General features: G+C 40.4%; 1 protein-coding gene across 4 annotated transcripts in view; it reads left to right on the top strand.

Moving 5' to 3' along the window:
• The window catches only part of Fam172a (family with sequence similarity 172 member A), a 420,557-nt gene extending 414,177 nt beyond the window's left edge, over positions 1 to 6,380 (top strand). For all 4 annotated transcript variants that reach the window (XM_026783728.1, XM_026783727.1, XM_013349680.2 and 1 more), the window contains one exon: positions 5,041 to 6,380. In XM_026783728.1, coding sequence (XP_026639529.1) covers positions 5,041 to 5,183 — 143 coding nt within the window. In that variant the 3' untranslated portion in view covers positions 5,184 to 6,380. The remainder of the gene's footprint in view (positions 1 to 5,040) is intronic.
• The last annotated feature ends 12,529 nt before the right edge of the window (positions 6,381 to 18,909 follow it).

Raw genomic sequence — 18,909 nt, 5'->3', positions numbered from 1 at the left:
AAGGGACACTTGGGTTGCTTACCCTTGGAAAGAGTGAGGTGGAGAAGACAGAAGACAGAACAGTGTTGCCTTCTCTCCTCCTTTGTGAGAACGCCATGCTCAGTGCTACCTTATTTATAGAGCTAGGAAGATGGCATGATGGTTAAAGAAAGCAATGCTGCATCTTCCAGAGGACCTGACTTCAGTTCCCAGCACCGCTTCACGTGGTTTCTCAGCTAGGGTTATCAGTGCTGGATGAAAGGGTTTGTTTGGCTTATGCTTCCACAGCACTGTTTGCTGAAAGAAATCAAAGAAATCAGGATAGGAATTCAAGTAGGGCAGTTGCCATGGAGAGGAGCTGCTCACTGACTTGCTTCTTATGGTTCGCTGGTTCTGCTTTCCTAAAGAACCCAGGGCCACCAGCCCACAATGAACCAGGCCCTCCAACATCAATCACTAATTAAGAAATCCTCTACGGGCTTGCAGCCCAATCTTGGGGAGGCATTTCTTAATTGAGGCTCCCTCCTCTCAGGTGACTACAACTTGTATCAAGTTGACATAAAGCTATTCAGGACAGGCGGCTCACAACTGGTTGTAACTCCAGTCCTAACTCCAGGGACCTGAAACCTCCAGCCTTCAAAAGCATGCACTCCATATCCACACAAACACAAAATACCCAAATTTAAAAATAAATATTTTAAGTGAACATTCTTTGAGCACTGTTGTGTGCGGATTCTCTTAATAATTTGTCAATATTTTCAATGGAACTTTGTCCCTGAAATTTTTTAAGATTTATTTTAGTTTTATTATATGTGCTGTTGCTTTGCCTACATTTATGACTGTGCAGTACAGCGCCCACAAAGCCAGAATAGGGTATTGTATACTCTATAGCTGCAGTTACAGATGATTGTTGTCCACCATGTGAGTGCTGGGAAATGAACCTGAGTCCTCTGCAAGAGCAACATGTGATCTTAATTACTGATCCACCTCTCCAGCCCCACTGAACTGTTTTAAATGATGTCCAAACATATATTGAAAGGGGGGGGGCTGAAACAATGGCTCAGAGGTTAAGAGCACTGGCTGCTCTTCCAGAGGTCCTAAGTTCAATTCCCAGCAACCAAATGGCTCACAACCATCTGTAATTTGATCTGGTTCCTTCTTCTGGCATGCAGACAGAACACTGTATATATAATAAATAAATAATTTTTTAAAAAAAGAAGAAGAAAGTGTGCATGTTGCCGGGTGGTGGTGGTTCACGCCTTTAATCCCAGCACCTGGGAAGCAGAGATGGCGGATCTCTTGTGAGTTCAAGGCCTGGTCTACAAGAGCTAGTTCCAGGTCAGCTTCAAAGCTACAGAGAAACCTTATCTCAAAAAAAAGTATGCAAACCAAGACTGACATGTAATTGTGCATCTTCCAGATGCTACTTTTTAAATGTTAAAGATTCACTTCCAGTGATGGGGAATGGCTCCATTAGTAACATGCTTGCCTTTCATAGACCTGAGTTCAATCTTCAGAAAGCACATAGAAGAAATTCGGGTGTGGTAGTAGATGCTTGGAGTCCCAGCACTGGGAAGGCAGAATGAGACAGGCAGATCAACAGAGCTCAGTAAGCAGCCAGCCTATGCTACTTGGTAAAGTTCACACACACATACACACACACGAGCACTCAAGCACACACATGAACACATGCACAAAGATCACTTCCAAATCTTAAGAATTTTTTAATTAAAAAAGTTTTTGAGAATTTCATACATTTTTCACAACATTTCCACCTATCCTCTGCCAGCTCCAACTCCTTCCATGATAACCTCTCCTCTAATTACTGACCTCCTCCTTAGTAGTGTTATGTGCGTGCATGCGTCTGTGCATGCATGCGTCTGTGCGTGCATGTGTCTGTGCGTGCATGCGTCTGTGCGTGCATGCGTCTGTGTGTGCATGCATGTGTGCATGTGTAGTCCATTTCCTGCTGCACATGGCAGAGAGGCAGTCCACATGGATTGAATAGCCTGTCAAGGGGCTGTCCCCAAGGAAGCCAGACTCCCTTATTTCAGCAACCGTTAATTGCCTGTGACTCTTATAAGGATGGAGTCTATCAAATTTTTATGATTTTTATATTACTCTTCAATGTGTGTGTGTGTGTGTGTGTGTGTGTGTGTGTGTGTGTGTGTGCGTGCATGCACCATGGCACACATACGGAGGTCAGAAGACAATTCCTGGGATTATTTCCATCTTTGTGCCATGTGGATCCTGGGGATTGAACCCAGGTTGTTGGGCTTAGTGGCAAACACTTCTACCTGCTGGACCGTCTCGCCAGCCCAAAAGGAAGGTTTTTATAAAGATAAAAATATGCATTTACCATTTCTTACTTTAGAAAAAACATCCGCCCTCCCTGCTTTTACTCAGTTACCTAAAGTAGGTGACTCAGTTGGCAGTCTACTTTCTTTCCTAGTAATCCTCCCTCCTGGTGAAAGCAGAAAGATCTGTCATCCCATCTATTCCCAAGGGTAGACATTGAGAGCACCTGCACATTGCTCGCTGTCTCCACAGACCAGGACTACTGAAGCAGGGAGTTACCATGAGCTGAAACCAAAAAGAATTCTTCAGGGATTTTTATCTTCAAGGTCCAGCCCTCAGAAAGATCGTCGCTAGGGAGAAGGGCAGGGGGCTAAAACTGCTTGAGACCTTAACTCCCAAGTCCCTCTAGATTGGATTGGTTTTCAAGGAGCAAGAGGAACTGTGGGAGAATTCTCTCCTGGGCAACACTGTTAGTTGTAACAGATCATTATGGAGAAATGCTAAATGTGAGTAGACAGTTAGGAAGAGGGAAAGACAAGAGTTAAAGCTTGCACACAGACTTAGCGTGTGTGCAAAGAGCTGTTGCCATATGCATCTGAGGATGGTCCTTCAAAAAGAGGGAATACAGATGAAAGACTCTGTCCTCATGAGTGCTATTTAATAGTTATTACTAAATTAAAAGTGGATGGCAGAGAAACTGCAGAAAAAGACAAACTTTTCATAAACCTGCCCAGAGACAGAGCCTCCTTCCAGAAATGCACGTGGCATTTATTTGAAACAGCGTGTTTAAGGGTGTGTAGAACTGTTCACTTGTGTTTTGATACTGTAACTACCTCCAAATCCAAAGGAATCCTTGATGGGCATAATTTGACTAACAGTAAAAATAAATAAAATAATCAGCATATTCCTTGTGTTTTAAAAAAAAATCTAGTAATTTGGGCTGAAGAAATGGCCCAGAGGTTAAGAGCACTGGCTGCTCTTTCCGAGGTCACGAGTTCAATTCCCAGCAACCACATGGTGGCTAAGATCAAATGTAGCACTTGCACAATTCAAAATTTAATCTCAGTGGCGATATCAATCTATACTTAACAATATTAATATATGAGAATACCTACCAATATTTCAAGAGCTGTACACAACAAATAAATAGCCTTTAAAAAAATCTAGTAATTTTACACACATACTGATGAAGTCAGACTTTTCCCCCTAAAAATTCTATTAGAAATTATCAGAATTCATTCAGACCCTTGAGGATTTACCAGTAAAACCTATTCTCATCAATGCCTCCCACTGAAGAAATTGAATTTTGCCAAAAATGTGCAAGCATATAAGAAATGACCTCATTTTTCAGTCTGAATACAGTGATGTGGATATATTTCCAGAGTGGGACTTCAATATTGGATTTTAGTTCCAAGTACAGGTTCATAAGGCCAGCGAAGAGGGAGGTGAAGCCATCCTGTGAAGAGAGGAGTCTTCAGTAAGGACACTTTCCTCAGTTGAGTCACGTGCACAAACTGGCCAGCCAGTGCAGCCACAGCATCTTTATTGTTAGAATTCCCAGATTGTGATACTGTCACAAAGCTGTTGCTAGGCAACAAATGTGGTTACCAGGTCTCAGCGAATAGCTGAAGGGGGAAGGCAAAGTGTTGCACCATTGTAGAGTAACCATAGCAATGACCTACTATTACAGACTAAAGAATTGTCATTAACAATGTTAAAGTATCAGAGGCCCTGAATTCGGAGACATTTGAGCAGTATCTGCATAAATAAGTGATCGAGGATGAGATTCTAACTGTTTCCAAGCTAACCACTCATAATTTCTATAGGAGGGGAGTATTTATAATTATGTTTAATTAAAAATCTGTTATGAAGTTATTGATTGAATTATTTATCCTATCAAAAATAGTTTTTTAAAGCCTGGGTTATTCGTATATTTCCATGCATACATGTTACTTGCTGTTTTTGTAAAACTAAAGGTTCCATTTGATTCTAAAAATAGTGTATAATGTTCAACCCAAGTCAAAGACAGAAGCTGTAGTAAAATAACCTGGTAAATGAAAAGCTACAGCTCCTCTGAACACCCCGACTGAATAGGGGACAAAAATGCTTTCAGTGGTTCCGCTTTGAAACACTTTTTTTGTCTGGCTTTTCTAGCTCTCTCCTCCTAAATTCTGTAAAGTGTAAAGCGTGTGGCCCGCCTAGGATACTTTCAAGGCCCCTGGTCTTCTTTTGAAAATGTCCTTGCATTAAATATCTACAGTGATTTGGTCCCGGTGACCTCGCTGAAGCAGTCGTGTCCAGCATCAGAGACTGTGACGAGCCAGAAAGAGAACGATTTCCCCCTCCTCTCCAAATCCCCCTTCGCCCCCCCCCCCCCACACACACACACTGAGCCTGGGAGCCAAGACTCTGGGGCACTCTGGACTGGGTGTGGTAGACTCCGGGATCCTGCACGCCGGGGGAAACCAATCCCGTGCCCGGTGAAGTGGGTGGTTTGTAGGCGGGAGAGGGAGTGGCCCTACCGCCGAGCTACTCGATTGGCCCGGAGCGCCGGTGGCCAGGGCGCTCCTGGCCGCTCCCCCCAGGGGCCCTGCGGGCGAGTCCTGGCCCCCGCGGGGAGGCGTGGACGGGCGGAACCCGGGTCCCTGGGCTGGCGGGTGAGCTCGCCGGTGGCCGGGCGCTCCCCGGGAGGGCGGGGCTCCTGCCGCCTGCGGGTGGCTACACCCCGAGAGACACCTTGTAATCCCGCGTGTGTCTCCGCAGGCACTGACCGCCACGAGCTAACTTCCTGGAAGAGCTTCCCGTCCATCTTCAAGTTCTTCGCGGAAGCCTCGGAGGCCAGGAGCGGCTCCCAGAAGCCCGCCCTGACGCGGCGCTCCCACCGGATCAAGCACGAGGAGCTGTGAGCTCGCCGCCGCCCGCCGCCCCGCAGCCTGGGGCCCCCTTGAGATTGCTCTCTTCCAGCACAGGGTCGTCCTGTGTTCGTCTAAATAGCGTTTTGCATTATTTCTAGATGAGTGCAACTGTCAAAGCAATATGGACTCGGCGGCCGCATTTTCTGCGGGCTGAGCCGGGGCTTCGCGCCGGGGTTGGCGGCCCGCGAGGCTGAGAGCGCCCCGAGCCCCACGGTCCCCCGCTTCCACCCGCCCGGCCGAGCCCGGGCGCTGCTACCCAAGAGGCGTCTGCGCGGTCCTACCGCCCGCTGCAGCGCGGCCACTGCTGCCCATTTTTACTCCCCCTTAACTTAGCAAGCTTTTACTCTAGACTTCAAACTTTAACTATAACCAGATTTTTCCCTCGGGTCATCTTGTGAGCACTCTCTTTTATAGAAGGCCACACTCCCGGGTCCCAGAAATGCCAACTTTAAATTGAGAACATGTCCGTCGTGATGTATTATGTAGTTTGGGGAGTACAAATTGTTCTCTCCCTGTAACGACCTATTCCCATTTCAAGACCAAAAGAAAAACTTTGCATAAAATGTTCATAAAGTACTGAATCCGAATTATTTTTTCTGAACATACCTGCCGAGTTGAACAAGAGTTCAGGAAGATGTTTAAATATTTTAGATGTAGGTAAAAGGCCCTATTTTCACTGAAATTTCTAACTTTCTTGTAAGAACGGACCCTCCTGTTAACTATGTAACATAAGGAGTACATTTAGATGATACACCAAAGGTTTGCTGTCTGTGTACAGCCACTGCGCAGCATCATCAGTGGTGGTTAGTAATCCGTACTAAGTGTACATGCACTTTTCATGTAGTAAACCCTTTCAGGTACAAGATTTGTTTTTCTTTTTACTGTCGACAAAAAATAAAAGTTCATGCCCTCGACCTTCTGAAAAACTAAGTAAGGTTAAACTGCTTCAGTTTCCATCTACGCTAGGACAAGAGAATCATTCTCTCTTTTAGGTCCAGATATTTAGTGTTCCACTTCCTCTAATAGAGTTTTTCCCTATCAGCGGTTAGGTTCTCTGACCTAAGGGGATCTGGCCAACACTGACATACAGAAGATAAAATAAGTCGACATTTTACTGACTTTCAAATTAAAACAGAACAGTAGTTACTTGAAGGATTTAATTAGTGAAGATTATATCCAGTGGGTGAGATTGTGAATTTAATACTAACAGTTCTTTCTTAAGTAAATTCAACAAGTAATGCATCTGCCTTCTTTGAGAACACGTAAAAGAATGTCTGAAATGATTCTGTGGCACTGGCTGAGGCCTCAGAAGGGTAACCTGCACCCAACAAGCATATTAAGACAAAATGGAGAATTTGTCTTAATATTATGAACTAATTTCAGCAGGTTTTAAAATTGATTATATCTCGTGTTCTTTGGCATATACATGCATTCAATAGTTCTGTTTTCAGTGCCAGGGAAGTAAAGTGGCCAGTGGTCATGTCTGGCTGTCTTCTGATATTACTTAAATGGAAGCAACTCAAGATGAATCAAAATTGCATTTTATCCAGCTCCTGGGCAGTTTAAAATGTGTTACTTTAACAATGTTAAGCACATTGCTCTGTCATAGTGACCCTTACATTTCTAATTTTAGAAGGTCTGGTGAACTCTGTAAAAATAATATCTTCCTAATGACTGGGTTTGAAAAATTGCTATTGATTGATGTATCTTACCAAATGTTATACATTATATGATGTTTTCAGTATATGAAAATATTCACAAAAAACTAACTTTGTGACATTAAAACAAAAGCCAACACTTATACAGGAATAAATTTGCTAAGCTGAGTTAAAGCAAAGTAAATGTACTCAGCTTATGAAGCACAGGGTTCCTGGTCCTGCTCTCCCGATCTCTACTTACATAGAGAAAGTCACTGTTTCCTTGGGATGTGACTTACAATCACTGAATTGTTACCTTGTTACTTGTCTGGTAGAGAGCAATTTACAAAGTTATGTTTTGTAAATGTCTATTACTATTTGTAGATCTGCACTGTAGCAACCCAGAGGTAGCAAAGCAAAGCACTTCCTTATAATACAGGATTTCCTAACCTGTGGATTGGGATGCTATTGGTATTTGCTAACAGCAAGCAGTTGGCAGTACCCCGCTGCCTGCAGAGTGGTGGCCAATGGTAATATTTCTTCTCTGGTCTTCTCCCTGTTATTTTCTTTAAAAGAGTCTAGGCATGTAATGGTTTAAAAGCTGGCTGTGCCCCCCCCCCTTAATCATATGCTTAATTCTTAGAATAAATAGGTTGAGAAAGACATGAATTGGAGATTCAGAACAGTCCTGTTGAAGCTTCAGTGCCAGGCAATCGCTTTGGAACTTTCTAAAGTGACCCAACATGCAGTCCTTGAAAGTCACCCTGGGTATCTGAAAGACCATTTACTTGTAATAATTGTTCTTTCCTCAGAGTTCTGCCTTGTGCTTCCTGGAATGCATTTTTGTTTCTATATCAAAAATAAATAAATAAAGCACAAGAGTCTCCTATCATCTCTTTTCTGTTTAACATTTTAAAATAAATAAGGTTGTCAACAAGCAGCTGTGTTTTATTTCTCTTCAGCTCTTTTTTCATCACCTGCACAGAGGCTTTCAAAGCTGAGACCTCAAAGTGACTGGACCATATACATCAACATTATAGGCATTAGAGCTACTTATTATTACTATTGCTATTGCTATACAACAATATCCTAACATTAGTTGACGATCTACCTGGCTCACATATGTCATAAAGATAACATTTTTAGCCAAGTGTTTTTAATATGTAGATAAGGAAGTTAGAACAACTTGTCTTCAAAATGCTTTAAAAAATAACCATTAATATACAGTAAATATGTTTCTTAAAGGGAGCCTAGTAAGAGTAAGTTGGCCAAACTGCTAATGGTCAGACCTTATTAAAGTGTGTCCAGTTCAAAACTGACCTGTTTCCATTTGTTACAGCCTTTCCTTCCAACGCCTTCCATTCCTTTGAAGGGGCTTTGGGTGACAGAGTGTGGCAACTAAATTAGCACTGTTAATTTAAAATTAGATTTTTTTCCTGTTTCTCTGGATTGCACAGTTCTAATTCAAACATGTATCTTACATGTTATAATCATTGTTTAGATTGTTAACTTATAGGCTCCTGTTAGAAACTGTATTCCAAATTCATTTAAGAAAAATTACTATTAAGTAGTTTTCACAGTATAAAGTTACACACTGCCAAATTTTTTGGAAATTTTTCTCATTCTTGTGGGGGACAGGCTAAAAAAATAAACGTGAAACAGTCATATATTTGAAATATGATGGCAAAGGGGGGATAATTGTGGTGACTTCTTATATCCCCTTTGTATAATACTATAAAAGACTCTAAGACATACCCCTTTCAAAAAATGTAATACTTTCCTTACTTCCCTGTATAGAATGACTGAGTAGGAGCCTCTTGAACTGTTCATCTTCATTTTATCTAATATTCTCTTAATCTCCAGGAAAAAAAACTGATCAGGTTGAGTCTGAGAAAGGGTTTTTAATCAACACTTCTCAGAGCTTAAAGCTACCCCACCTAAAGCATTAGCTTTGTGAGGTGGTTTGAGATTTAAACCATTGCAACTGCCATACACTGTAGTCAGAGGATATCCACCGACTGGAAGATGTTGGAAGAGGGTAGCACAAAATGCATTAAGAGAGGTCCAAGAATAGAAACAGTTATCAAAACATTCCAGCATTTCTCTTGAAATCTGCTTTTTTAAATGACAATGATAATTTTTAAACCTCACCCTAGATGGAATGGATGTTGATTTAATTGATTCATTTGGGTCAATGTTTTTAAAGTTTCACACCACTGCTTTCATGTAGTAATGTCTTTAGCAGTCAGTGGTTTGACAAAAGACTTCTCAGATTTCATCAGTGGGACACTTCATGACATCTAAAACCCTGCAACCACCTCACAATGGTAACTTTGGGACTGGGAAATCTCGAGACTCTGACTGATCGAATGAAGAATTATTGGTAATTCTCAGTATTAAGGTTTGTAGGAACCATAATGGAAAATGAATCGCAAAACCTTAAGAGTTGCTGTTTAGAGAAAATTGTCCTCAAGGTTTGATCACTAACTTGACATCATAGAGTGGCCAGTATTTTCTTGTAAATGTAAAACTTAGAAGATGAAAATTTTACTTAATCCTTGATATCTTTCCAAGCAACTTTTACTGGCCCTTTGCCTTGAAGTTTGTAAAACCTTTCATTATACTCTCTGTATTTTTGAAACCGAACATTGTCTATGTCACTGTGAAGCATGTTTCTAGGAAGAAATGCATGAAGGTCCCACACCTGCGTGTCCAGGTCACTCAGCTTTTTCTCCTGTGGCTGTTACACTGGGTGACGTACGAAACTCTCATAGATAAAATGATATTGAACTTACTTTGTGACCAAAACAAAGAATCTGAAGTGAAAGACACCCAACACCCCAAGAACGATATGTCTCTTTAAAGTTTACGATTTGAATAATGAACTCAGATGGAAAGTTGGCAGGAAAGCAAACCACAGCACACACATCACAAACCATTTTCCCTTTTCTGTCCAATTTCAGAGTGCATGTGTTTGTGAGTATTTCACTAGATCAGTGACAGCTCTTTATTTGCATAATTATATGCTCTGGTCTGAAGAGAAAACTAACCCCCAAATTTCATGGGTCACCAGCCTGCAACAATCAATGTTTTATCACGTATGTGAAGCAAAATCTAAGAAGCTATATGAAGTTTCTTGGGGAGTTTTTACTCCTCAGAAAATTAAAGAGTTTTCCTCTCCTGAATAGATTCAAAATCTTTCCAAGTCCTTTGTAACAGAATTCTGTTTGAAGGCAAAACCAGAGATTACCATGTAGATGTGACTACTGTAGACTCACTAACATCGCTTCAAAGTGGCTTAAGAAGAAGATTTTTGCTGCACTAAAACTTAAAATTCCTCATACTCTGAGGAAAAAGTATTAGTCAAATTATGATTTGCCAAAATGAAGTCCAAATTAATTACCATTGACTACAGAGTTCATTTCCTTTCTTAAAATACCTGATGATTTTTTAAGATCAAATAGAAAACTTTATATATATAAGCATCTATATGTCTCATATAGACATAGCTTTGTATAGGATACTTATACCTTTCTGCTCACTTCACAGACAACATATACAATGTGTGTGTATTTAGTTAGTGTCTATAACATAGGTGCTCTGTATGTGCTGACATTCATGAAAGTTTGAATCTTTATGAAATAGATTTTTTCATATGGAAAATCCTCAAGGCATTACAATAAATATTCTTAAATGCTCCAAGCTTGTGCTGCCTCTGTAAATATCTGCTATTATGTAATATGTACTTGTGTGTAAGGTTGGCTTTATTTCATTAAAGAACATTGATTTAAACTGTGAATGTTTTTAGTTTTGTAGGCACTCTGCCAATTTTGAATACAAAAGAGCATAGAGACACATGCAAACCATGAATTGTTGTTATTGTTGTTTATGGGGTCATTAAAATCCTGGAAAATTCTTTCTCTACCTAGTTTCTTACAGAGCAGAAGGTGGGAAGTACGCTTCTGTAAAACCCCAGGAATGTGAACTTCATGTAAAGTTTCTTTAGACAACCTGCTAGAATCAAGAAGAGGGAAGCACTTGGGGGAAGCTAAGAATGGCTTAGTCTCAAGTATCTTATTCTTTCTGAAGATTGAGAGGCCTTTAGAGTTGTCAGAAATTTCCTAAAATGTTGCTATTATTTCAGTGAAAAGCAAATTCCTTCCCCTAAATTTTAAACTAATGTTGAATTATGAATGAAAGCTATTTTCTGGTTCTTGTCATCTGAGAAATCACACCTCTGCTTGTCAAGATCCCTCCCCAGTGCAACTGTCACCTTTGTATAGATCCTACTGAGATGAAGCTCATACCTCTGCCACCCTCCCCAGGAGTTTCCATCTGGACTGAAGGCCTGAGAGTCCTCTGGGTGGGAACTCCTCAAAAGGAAACCTGTAAAAACCAACAAATCCAAGTTTAGAATTTTATCTAAATAGAGCTAAAGGTTAGAAAACTGTGTTCTTCTGGGTCAGATAAATGGCATTTTATTTTTAAGGGAGAAAATCTTCTAAGAAAAATAATAGACAATATTTATAGCTACATTTTTTCCTATTTTACCTTGGTGAGAATATTGCTTAAGTATCAGGTGGAACTCTCAATAATGAAGAAAAGTTTGTTATTTCCCACTCAGTTCTACACATGAGGGAAGACCAGAGTCTCCCCTCTTCTATGTGTTTATTCAGATACCACCTAATTCTTACCGTATCTGGAAGGTTGTCTCTCACCCACTCATCCTCATATACCTCCTAGTAATCATTCAAAAGCTTTCTCTTTTTAGAAGCATACTTAAATAAGTGCTTTTTAAAAATAAAAGTGCACCTTTCTTGGAGTATCAACTAAAGAAACACTCATGGTGTTTTACAGCATGGTGGTGTTTCCTACCACCCCTGAAACCCCTCCTCTCTCACTTCTGCTTACTTCAGTAAGTTATTTAATATCATCCCCTGGAATAACCAGCTTAAAAAAAATAACAGTAGTTCAGAGTGACACGATTGGCTTTCATGCGGTTTTGAAAGAAAACCATTAAAATTTCATTGATCTCACAAATATTGATCTAGTGCTTGATATCAAATATCAAATGTGATGCTGTCAGCTGCTGCTGATCACTGTGTCAGCTGTTTGAATTCATGTCCTCTTCCTTCTTCATTGTCACATGGATTCAAGTTACTGAGGATACATAAGATTTTAGTGATTAAAACAATATCAGTCCTTTTCCTGTTTCTCACAATTCTAGCTTTTCCAAGCATAGTGAATGATGTATCTGTTATAGCATGTGTGTACAGTCCTTTTCAAGAATATGGCTCTTTACTGGACAGCTTACATTTCTATTTACAGGCCTTTGCCTCAATATTGAAATTATTTTTATCTGCACCCTGCTTTCTTGCTAATCACAAGCCTCTTTTAAAAAAATCAAGATAGTTTGCTTTATAGTAATGCAATCAAAAGTATTGCTTTATTACAGAGAATGAATTCTTAGTCAGACACTGCAACATGTAAGTTGCTCCTTTTATTCTTGTTGACAAAAATATGACTTCAGTATTTCACAAACATAGAACTCAAAAAAGTATTTAGGTGAAAAATACCTTTCTCAATAAAATATGATAGCAAGTTTAATCCACCGTCTTCCTCGACTCCCTAGCGCCCTGGAAATAGCTAATTATCCTATCCTTGGGTATATTTAGAATCTCAAGGCATAGTTTTCATTTTTCTTTTTCCTCTTTATTTTGCACATCAGAAATTGCTGATTACATACTTTGAAAATAGCTGTCTACACTGTAATGACCCAAAAATAAAAGTAGGACCCGCCTAGATTGCCACATTCATATTTCCCACATTTCCTAAGAGGTAAATTCCCTTGTACCGTGATTTGGTGTCCCTTTTCATTTTTCACACCTCGCGTTGGTTTGGAGACCGCGAAACAAGGCAATACGAAGGCTCCCTGTTCTCCCAGCACCATGGACAGCACCCAGAGCCCCCTTCCTTCTACCCCTTGGTCAGAACCCCCAAAGTTCCAGCCTAGCGGGATTCCTCACTCCCGCCACTCCCGCACCATAGGATATTCCCTTCTAAAACCTCAGGATCTGAGCCCAAAACCACAGTGAGCTTAAAGACTGTGGTTTGTGGGAGGAGAGTCTTGCCTGCTCCCTGCCTGGTGTTAATCAGAGCGCCCAGAGTTGATGCTCCCGGATTTGCATCGAGTCTGTGCTGTACATAGCTCCACCCCGCAGTCACTGCTGCGGTAAGGGTCTTCCATTGCACAACCCAAATTTTCTTGGACCAACTTTTCATCACCACCCTTTAGCTAGCAAGATCTGTATCAACTCCGCTTTAAAGGGTTTCTGCGGAGACCGCTTTGTTCATAGGCCTATAATCTCAGTCGCTACAGATATGTGTTTCAAAGAAAATGTAGATGCAGCCCCTACAGTCCCTGGTCCCACCACCCTGCTGGTGGTTGAAATTTTCTGACTCACTCTGGGGTGCCTAGGCACTGCTTAATCACTCCTCCAAGCAAGCAGAGGCTCTCTGCAGCAGGCTCTCGCAGGCGGCTAAAGAGCCTGACAGCAACTTGACAACACCAAAAAGGGGCACCTCTGGCTTGTACCCGTCACTTATTCTCCCCTACAAACTTCAGTCCTAGCTGTTTTCACTAAATCTCCTTATTTGTCTCCCCCCACCACCACCACCAATTGTCGCATTGAGCAAAGAGCAATAATGGAAAACCACTCCCGGTGGCATGTGGTTCATTGCGTAGTCTCCCTAGCAACCCCCGCCGACACTCCTAAGACAGATTCCAAATATAACACCTTGTTGTATTGAAAATCTCAACTTATTTGTTTGGCTTTGAGTGAAATCTTGCCCCTCTCTTCAGAACACAGTTCGGATCATCAGCTTTCCTGATACTGCAATTTTTAAAAAACATCATGTTTAGGACGGGTGAGACAGTCAAAACCAATTTCTTATTAAAGATTGGATGAGATCCGTTCCAAACCAACTTACTGCAAACTTTTTGAGTAAGAGTGATAAGTTAATGAAATGAGAAAGAACCCGGGTATCTCCTTAGCAAACGGGATTCCACCGCGTTCTGTGGAATCACAGGAACTATCCAATACATTCAGGAGAAAAGTTTTCTCTGGCACGGCATTGCAATTAAAAAAAAAAAGTCACTGAATTTCTCCGTTGAGAGGCAAGTTAGCCTTAAAACACCTTGTTTTTCTTCCCATTGACTCACACAAATAACTGGTTAATAATAATCTTTCCCTGGTTAGTAATTCAATCTCTTCTCTTAGAACTGCTCTGAGCAGCTTCTTCTCTTGTCCAGCACTGTCCACAAGAACTTTCTCTCTGTGTAGAGTCACTCCTGAGTTTGCTTTTCCCAAAGAAAATTTTCCTCATAGTTTGAACATCACTTAAGTCACATTAGTCGTTGTGTAGAAACCATGCTATAGAGAAACGCATTCAAACTGGAAGCTGTCTAAACTAGCAGCTGGACCCTCTACGAAAGCTGATGGGGACCCACCAGGCTTAATGCAATTTGGCAGCTGAAATGGGGGAGCTACAAAAGGAACCTGTTGAACTTAGTGACTTGGGACTCAGCACCTTTCCCATCTGTCACAACTCAAGTATCTCTAGGTGTTTGCAAGTCATTGGTCATTTTTTGTTTTTTTGTTGTTTGTTTGTTTGTTTTTTATTTTTAAATTAACTGAGTTTTTGTTTTGGAAAATGTTTCATTCTAGACTGTTCTGCAGCAAAGGGGAGTTGGGTGCAAGAAGAGATAAGGGTTTCCTTTGTCAATAGGAAGAGAGTTGTGGAGGCTTGGGGTGACAGGGATGGCACCAAGTGAACTCCTAGGAGATGAACTTCCCTCTCAGTATGGATGCCAGGACATCTTTTCCTCCATGTAAGCTTTCCGTATTAATAAGCTTTTTAACATTGAAGGACACTATATTCCTGATTCAGTCTCAGAATGACTTTACTTTCCTGGGTTACTTTAATAAGTACGAAACTTACAAACATGTGCATATATTTTAAGACCATTTTTGCTAAAGAAAAGCATGAATAAAAAAGTATAATCTCAGTTCTATATTGCAAAATATTGCAGATATAGATCAAGCAATTCTTCATGAAGAAACATCTCTATCAATGTTTACTACCTACGGGTAAGTGTCTGGGGAACTTTAAAACTTTCTAAAGCATAGATGACTGTTGTTTTTTCTCTCCTTTATTTTTTCAAGTGTTTCATTTCAACCCTCTCTAGTGGCTACTGATGTCTGGTCATTTTTGTCCTTCAAATCTTTTAAATTTTTCTGCCTTGACCATTTGTCAATGCCAAATATAGACTATGTAGTCAATTAAAGAAATATATTTATACATTATAAAAGAATAAGTTCTGTGAATGAATCAGGGAGAAAAGGAATTAGTAAGTTCTGTTTGTGAAGAGTCCTTGGAAAGGAAGAAGTGTAAGTCATAACTACCAAATGCCAATAGGGCAAGCAAGGATAGTAAAAGGTGCTGGAAAGATCCTCTGGAGGCAGGGGGTTCACTCTGGAAGTTATTCAGGTTACCTGATGCCTGGCTTCCCCCTCTGCAGCTTGCCCAGAGAGTTACCTTAGAAACTGAGGGTAAATTCTTTGCTTCTTTACAGGGCTCCTTACTAACTTTCAAGTAATTCAATTTGGGAGATGGCTGGGTGACTGCACGGGGGTTACTCCTTTTTTAAAAAGAAGCACTATAATTAAAGCCTCTGGTGACTCCACGGCATGGAAAAGAAATCACCCATTCTTTTCATGAGTGAAACTTTCAAAGAACTTTAAAATAAAGTGCATCAGCTTCTTAATGAGAAGATATATTAGGAATTTAGACAAGCCATTACAGTAATGCTTTAGCTGTCCAGTGATTTGATAGTACAGGGACAAATATACTCGGTTTGCAATTTATCCAACTTTTACAACTACACATGTTTCTGGAAAATAGCACCTGACTGAATTCAACTGCAAAAGAGTCTAAACTAGTATCTCAGGAAGGTAACAAAAATATTAAAAGTCTTTAAGTAAATGGTTAGGGGGAGATTTGTAAACACTTGAGGACCTAGTGATCCTTGGAAGTCCAACACACTTAAATTTAAATTTTCATGATCAATTCAACCTTGAAAAAAAATGAGAGCCATTTGCTTAACTTAATCTGGAACATATGTTCCCAACAGTAGCAGGTTTTTGGTGTGTGGCTGGGGATGATCAAGTTGTAAATTTTTCTCTTTTGGTTTTCAGCGCCTGCTAGTTTCAGCCTAACACCTAGAGAGAGACTTTGCCGGAATCTTCTCTAAAGCAGCCAAGATTTTACCAAGGTTTCCAAAGCACTCAGTTCTGGATATTATTAATATTTCCAAAGTGGAGCCTTCTATACTACTCAGTTCCCAATGCCTAAAGACAAGTTCAGCCTCTGTTCAAAGCATCCTGTGTTTACAGAGATGCATGGACTTCAATGTGAGCACTGCCCTTCTCACCTGAAGCCCTCTGTCTAAAGGACAGATAAGGGTTCTGGAAAAAATAGCACCTTCATTTAGCAAAGCAACATATAGGTCCTTTAGGACCATCTTCATTTTTCTATCAGAACTATTTGTTTCTCTCTTTGTGCTTTAACACAAAAGAGTTCCCTCCCCCCACCCAAAAAATGTTTTGAATATCTGAGAAAGGCTTAATGGTTACATTTTAGAATCCACAAATCGCTCTTTCATTTTTAAAAGACAAACTGTGTGGTAATTTTTTCATTAATAGTATTTAAACATGTGTCTATAGGCATTGATTTTTTAACTTTAGGCTTTAAATAGAACAGAACATATTTTATGTCAACTAATGGTGCCCATGATAGCAGATGAGATAGGAGTGAGGGTGGTGGGAGTGAAGGGTGGACTTTGGACTCTGCTGCCCAACCTCAAGGGTTTTGAGCAAGTATCTGGACTTGCTTAAATCAGAAGACTGATCTATCTTCTTCCTAAAACCCTTCAACAGATTACTAGAGAAAAACTTTAGATGTTTTTTAAAAATGTATCAGAACAAGTAATTGAGCCACAAGTGCGCCATAAATTCAGAGGTAGAATTTTCCTCTACTCTTTTGTTATAAGGATTAAGATGGACAGCTCCCACCTGCGTGCTGTCTTAATACAAAAGAGAACAAGGCTGAGAAAAACATGGACAATAATAACATTACCAGCACTGTGCTAATCAAAATGCCCACAACTTGTTCAGATTTGTGCTAAAAAGCCACTTTCATTCTGAACTGGAAGGTCTTGAGACGCCGAGCGCCATCTAGCAAGCAAAGTTAGAATCTAAAAGAGTCTGTGTCAGAGCACGAACATCCAGAGACCGGGAGATAGGGAGGAAACAGCAACTTGAAGGCAACTTGTACTTGCCTTGATTTAGCTGTAAGACTGGTCTCACCTACAAACAAGTTCACCTACAAGTTTCTGCTCTTTACCTCCCTAGCCAACTCAAACTAACAACTGAGGTGAGGTGGATGGTTTCTGCCTTGAGCTAAAGGATAGCTCCTCGTTGGGTTGCTTATTGTCTTTAATTAAATTGTCAGCCTCTCCATCCCTCTCTCTTGCATTTTCCATCGTTAGACCAGCATCTAATGGTTTCAGCACCCTTCTATCCAAACAAGGACAAAGAGAAGTGGCCAAAAGGCTCACCTTGAGCTACAATGATCCCCAGGGCTTCGGCGCAAAGAGAGCTCATCCCTGGACAAACCTAGCAGAGCTGGAGAAGTCATTTGAGTCTCTAAGCCTGCCCAGATGTCTCCTGACAGGCAATCTGAGATATCTCTGACTGACACGAGGTTTCCTTAACAAGCCATAAATGGTCCTGGAAACTGAATGGTGCCATCTAAATATGAGTAATATAACTTTTATTCTTCTTCTTCAGGCAAGCTGGTAAGTCAAAGGCAGCTAGGGTGCTGGACAGTCACCCCTGTTGGTTTGCAAAGCAGGGAATGAAGCAGCACTTTCCAGCTTTTAAATCTCCATGTTACTGAACTGTGGGAACATTCTTTGGAAGCGGGCTAACAGGACAGCTATAAAAGAAAACTTACTGGGAATCAATATGAAGAGAGTAAAAAGAACTCTCTCCTATGCCCTATATAAGCAGGAATCACATCTTTTTTTTTTCCTTTTCAATCAGTACCTAAGAAAGTTCATCTCAAAAATGTCTCTCTTCTAAAGAACTGAAAAACCTTTTTGTGATTTGATTTAGTGACTACAAAAAAAAAATCCACCCATAAACTATTCCTAATTTTCTGCTATTTTATGTCTACCTCTGTAAAAATGCATTGGTTCACATTGGTTTAGAACACAGAGCTAAAGCTTGGGATTTCTATTGTTCTCTCCCCTCTCTCTTCCCGTATCTCACACAATATCTCCCAGTGAAGACTTTTATAACAGGATAAAAATAAAAGGAGAAAAAGAAATACTAAAATATTATAGTTTAGCTCTAACACCACTTGAATGCCAACTTTTTTCTTGATAAAAATGTGCATAATATGTACAAAATAATAATATTTTACCATGTCTTCTGCTGTGTAAAACAGACACATTAATAAAAAGCACCAGGCATGCTACATATGCTCATTACAATATTTTTGGGATTAAAGTATTTATAGAAAAATGCAAGATCAATTTAAAAAATGACCACAACATATCCAACAAACTAAACCAGAAAACAGGATTTCAGAGCCAGGCTTGACAATTTAGAAGAATCAAAAGCAGTTTATCAGAGCTTCCTTTCTCCTTACATCTGAAAGTGTGTAAAATTCTAATGATGGGTTGCAGAGTCGTGTTCTCTGTTCTCTCTCTTCCTCTACCTGTCTGAAGTTCAGGGGAAATGTTGTCAGAGATACCTTGCCTCTGGACCTCCCCAAAAATCTGAGGTGGATGTTGTTAAATAGCATATTTCTCCCCCTCAAGGTCTTCTTAAACATGGAACCTTCTCCTAGACCGGGTACCCAGCTGTTTAATTTAACATTGATTTATTGCTTTTAAAAGTAAATTTACACACATGCCAGCAGCGCTCCGTTTTGTTTCCCCAGACTCTGAGATT

Source organism: Microtus ochrogaster, chromosome 19 (genome assembly GCF_000317375.1).
Source record: "Microtus ochrogaster isolate Prairie Vole_2 chromosome 19, MicOch1.0, whole genome shotgun sequence".
Lineage (NCBI taxonomy): Eukaryota > Metazoa > Chordata > Mammalia > Rodentia > Cricetidae > Microtus > Microtus ochrogaster.
The sequence above is the reverse complement of the archived record's forward strand: the minus strand, read 5'-3'. Positions and strand labels throughout refer to the sequence as shown.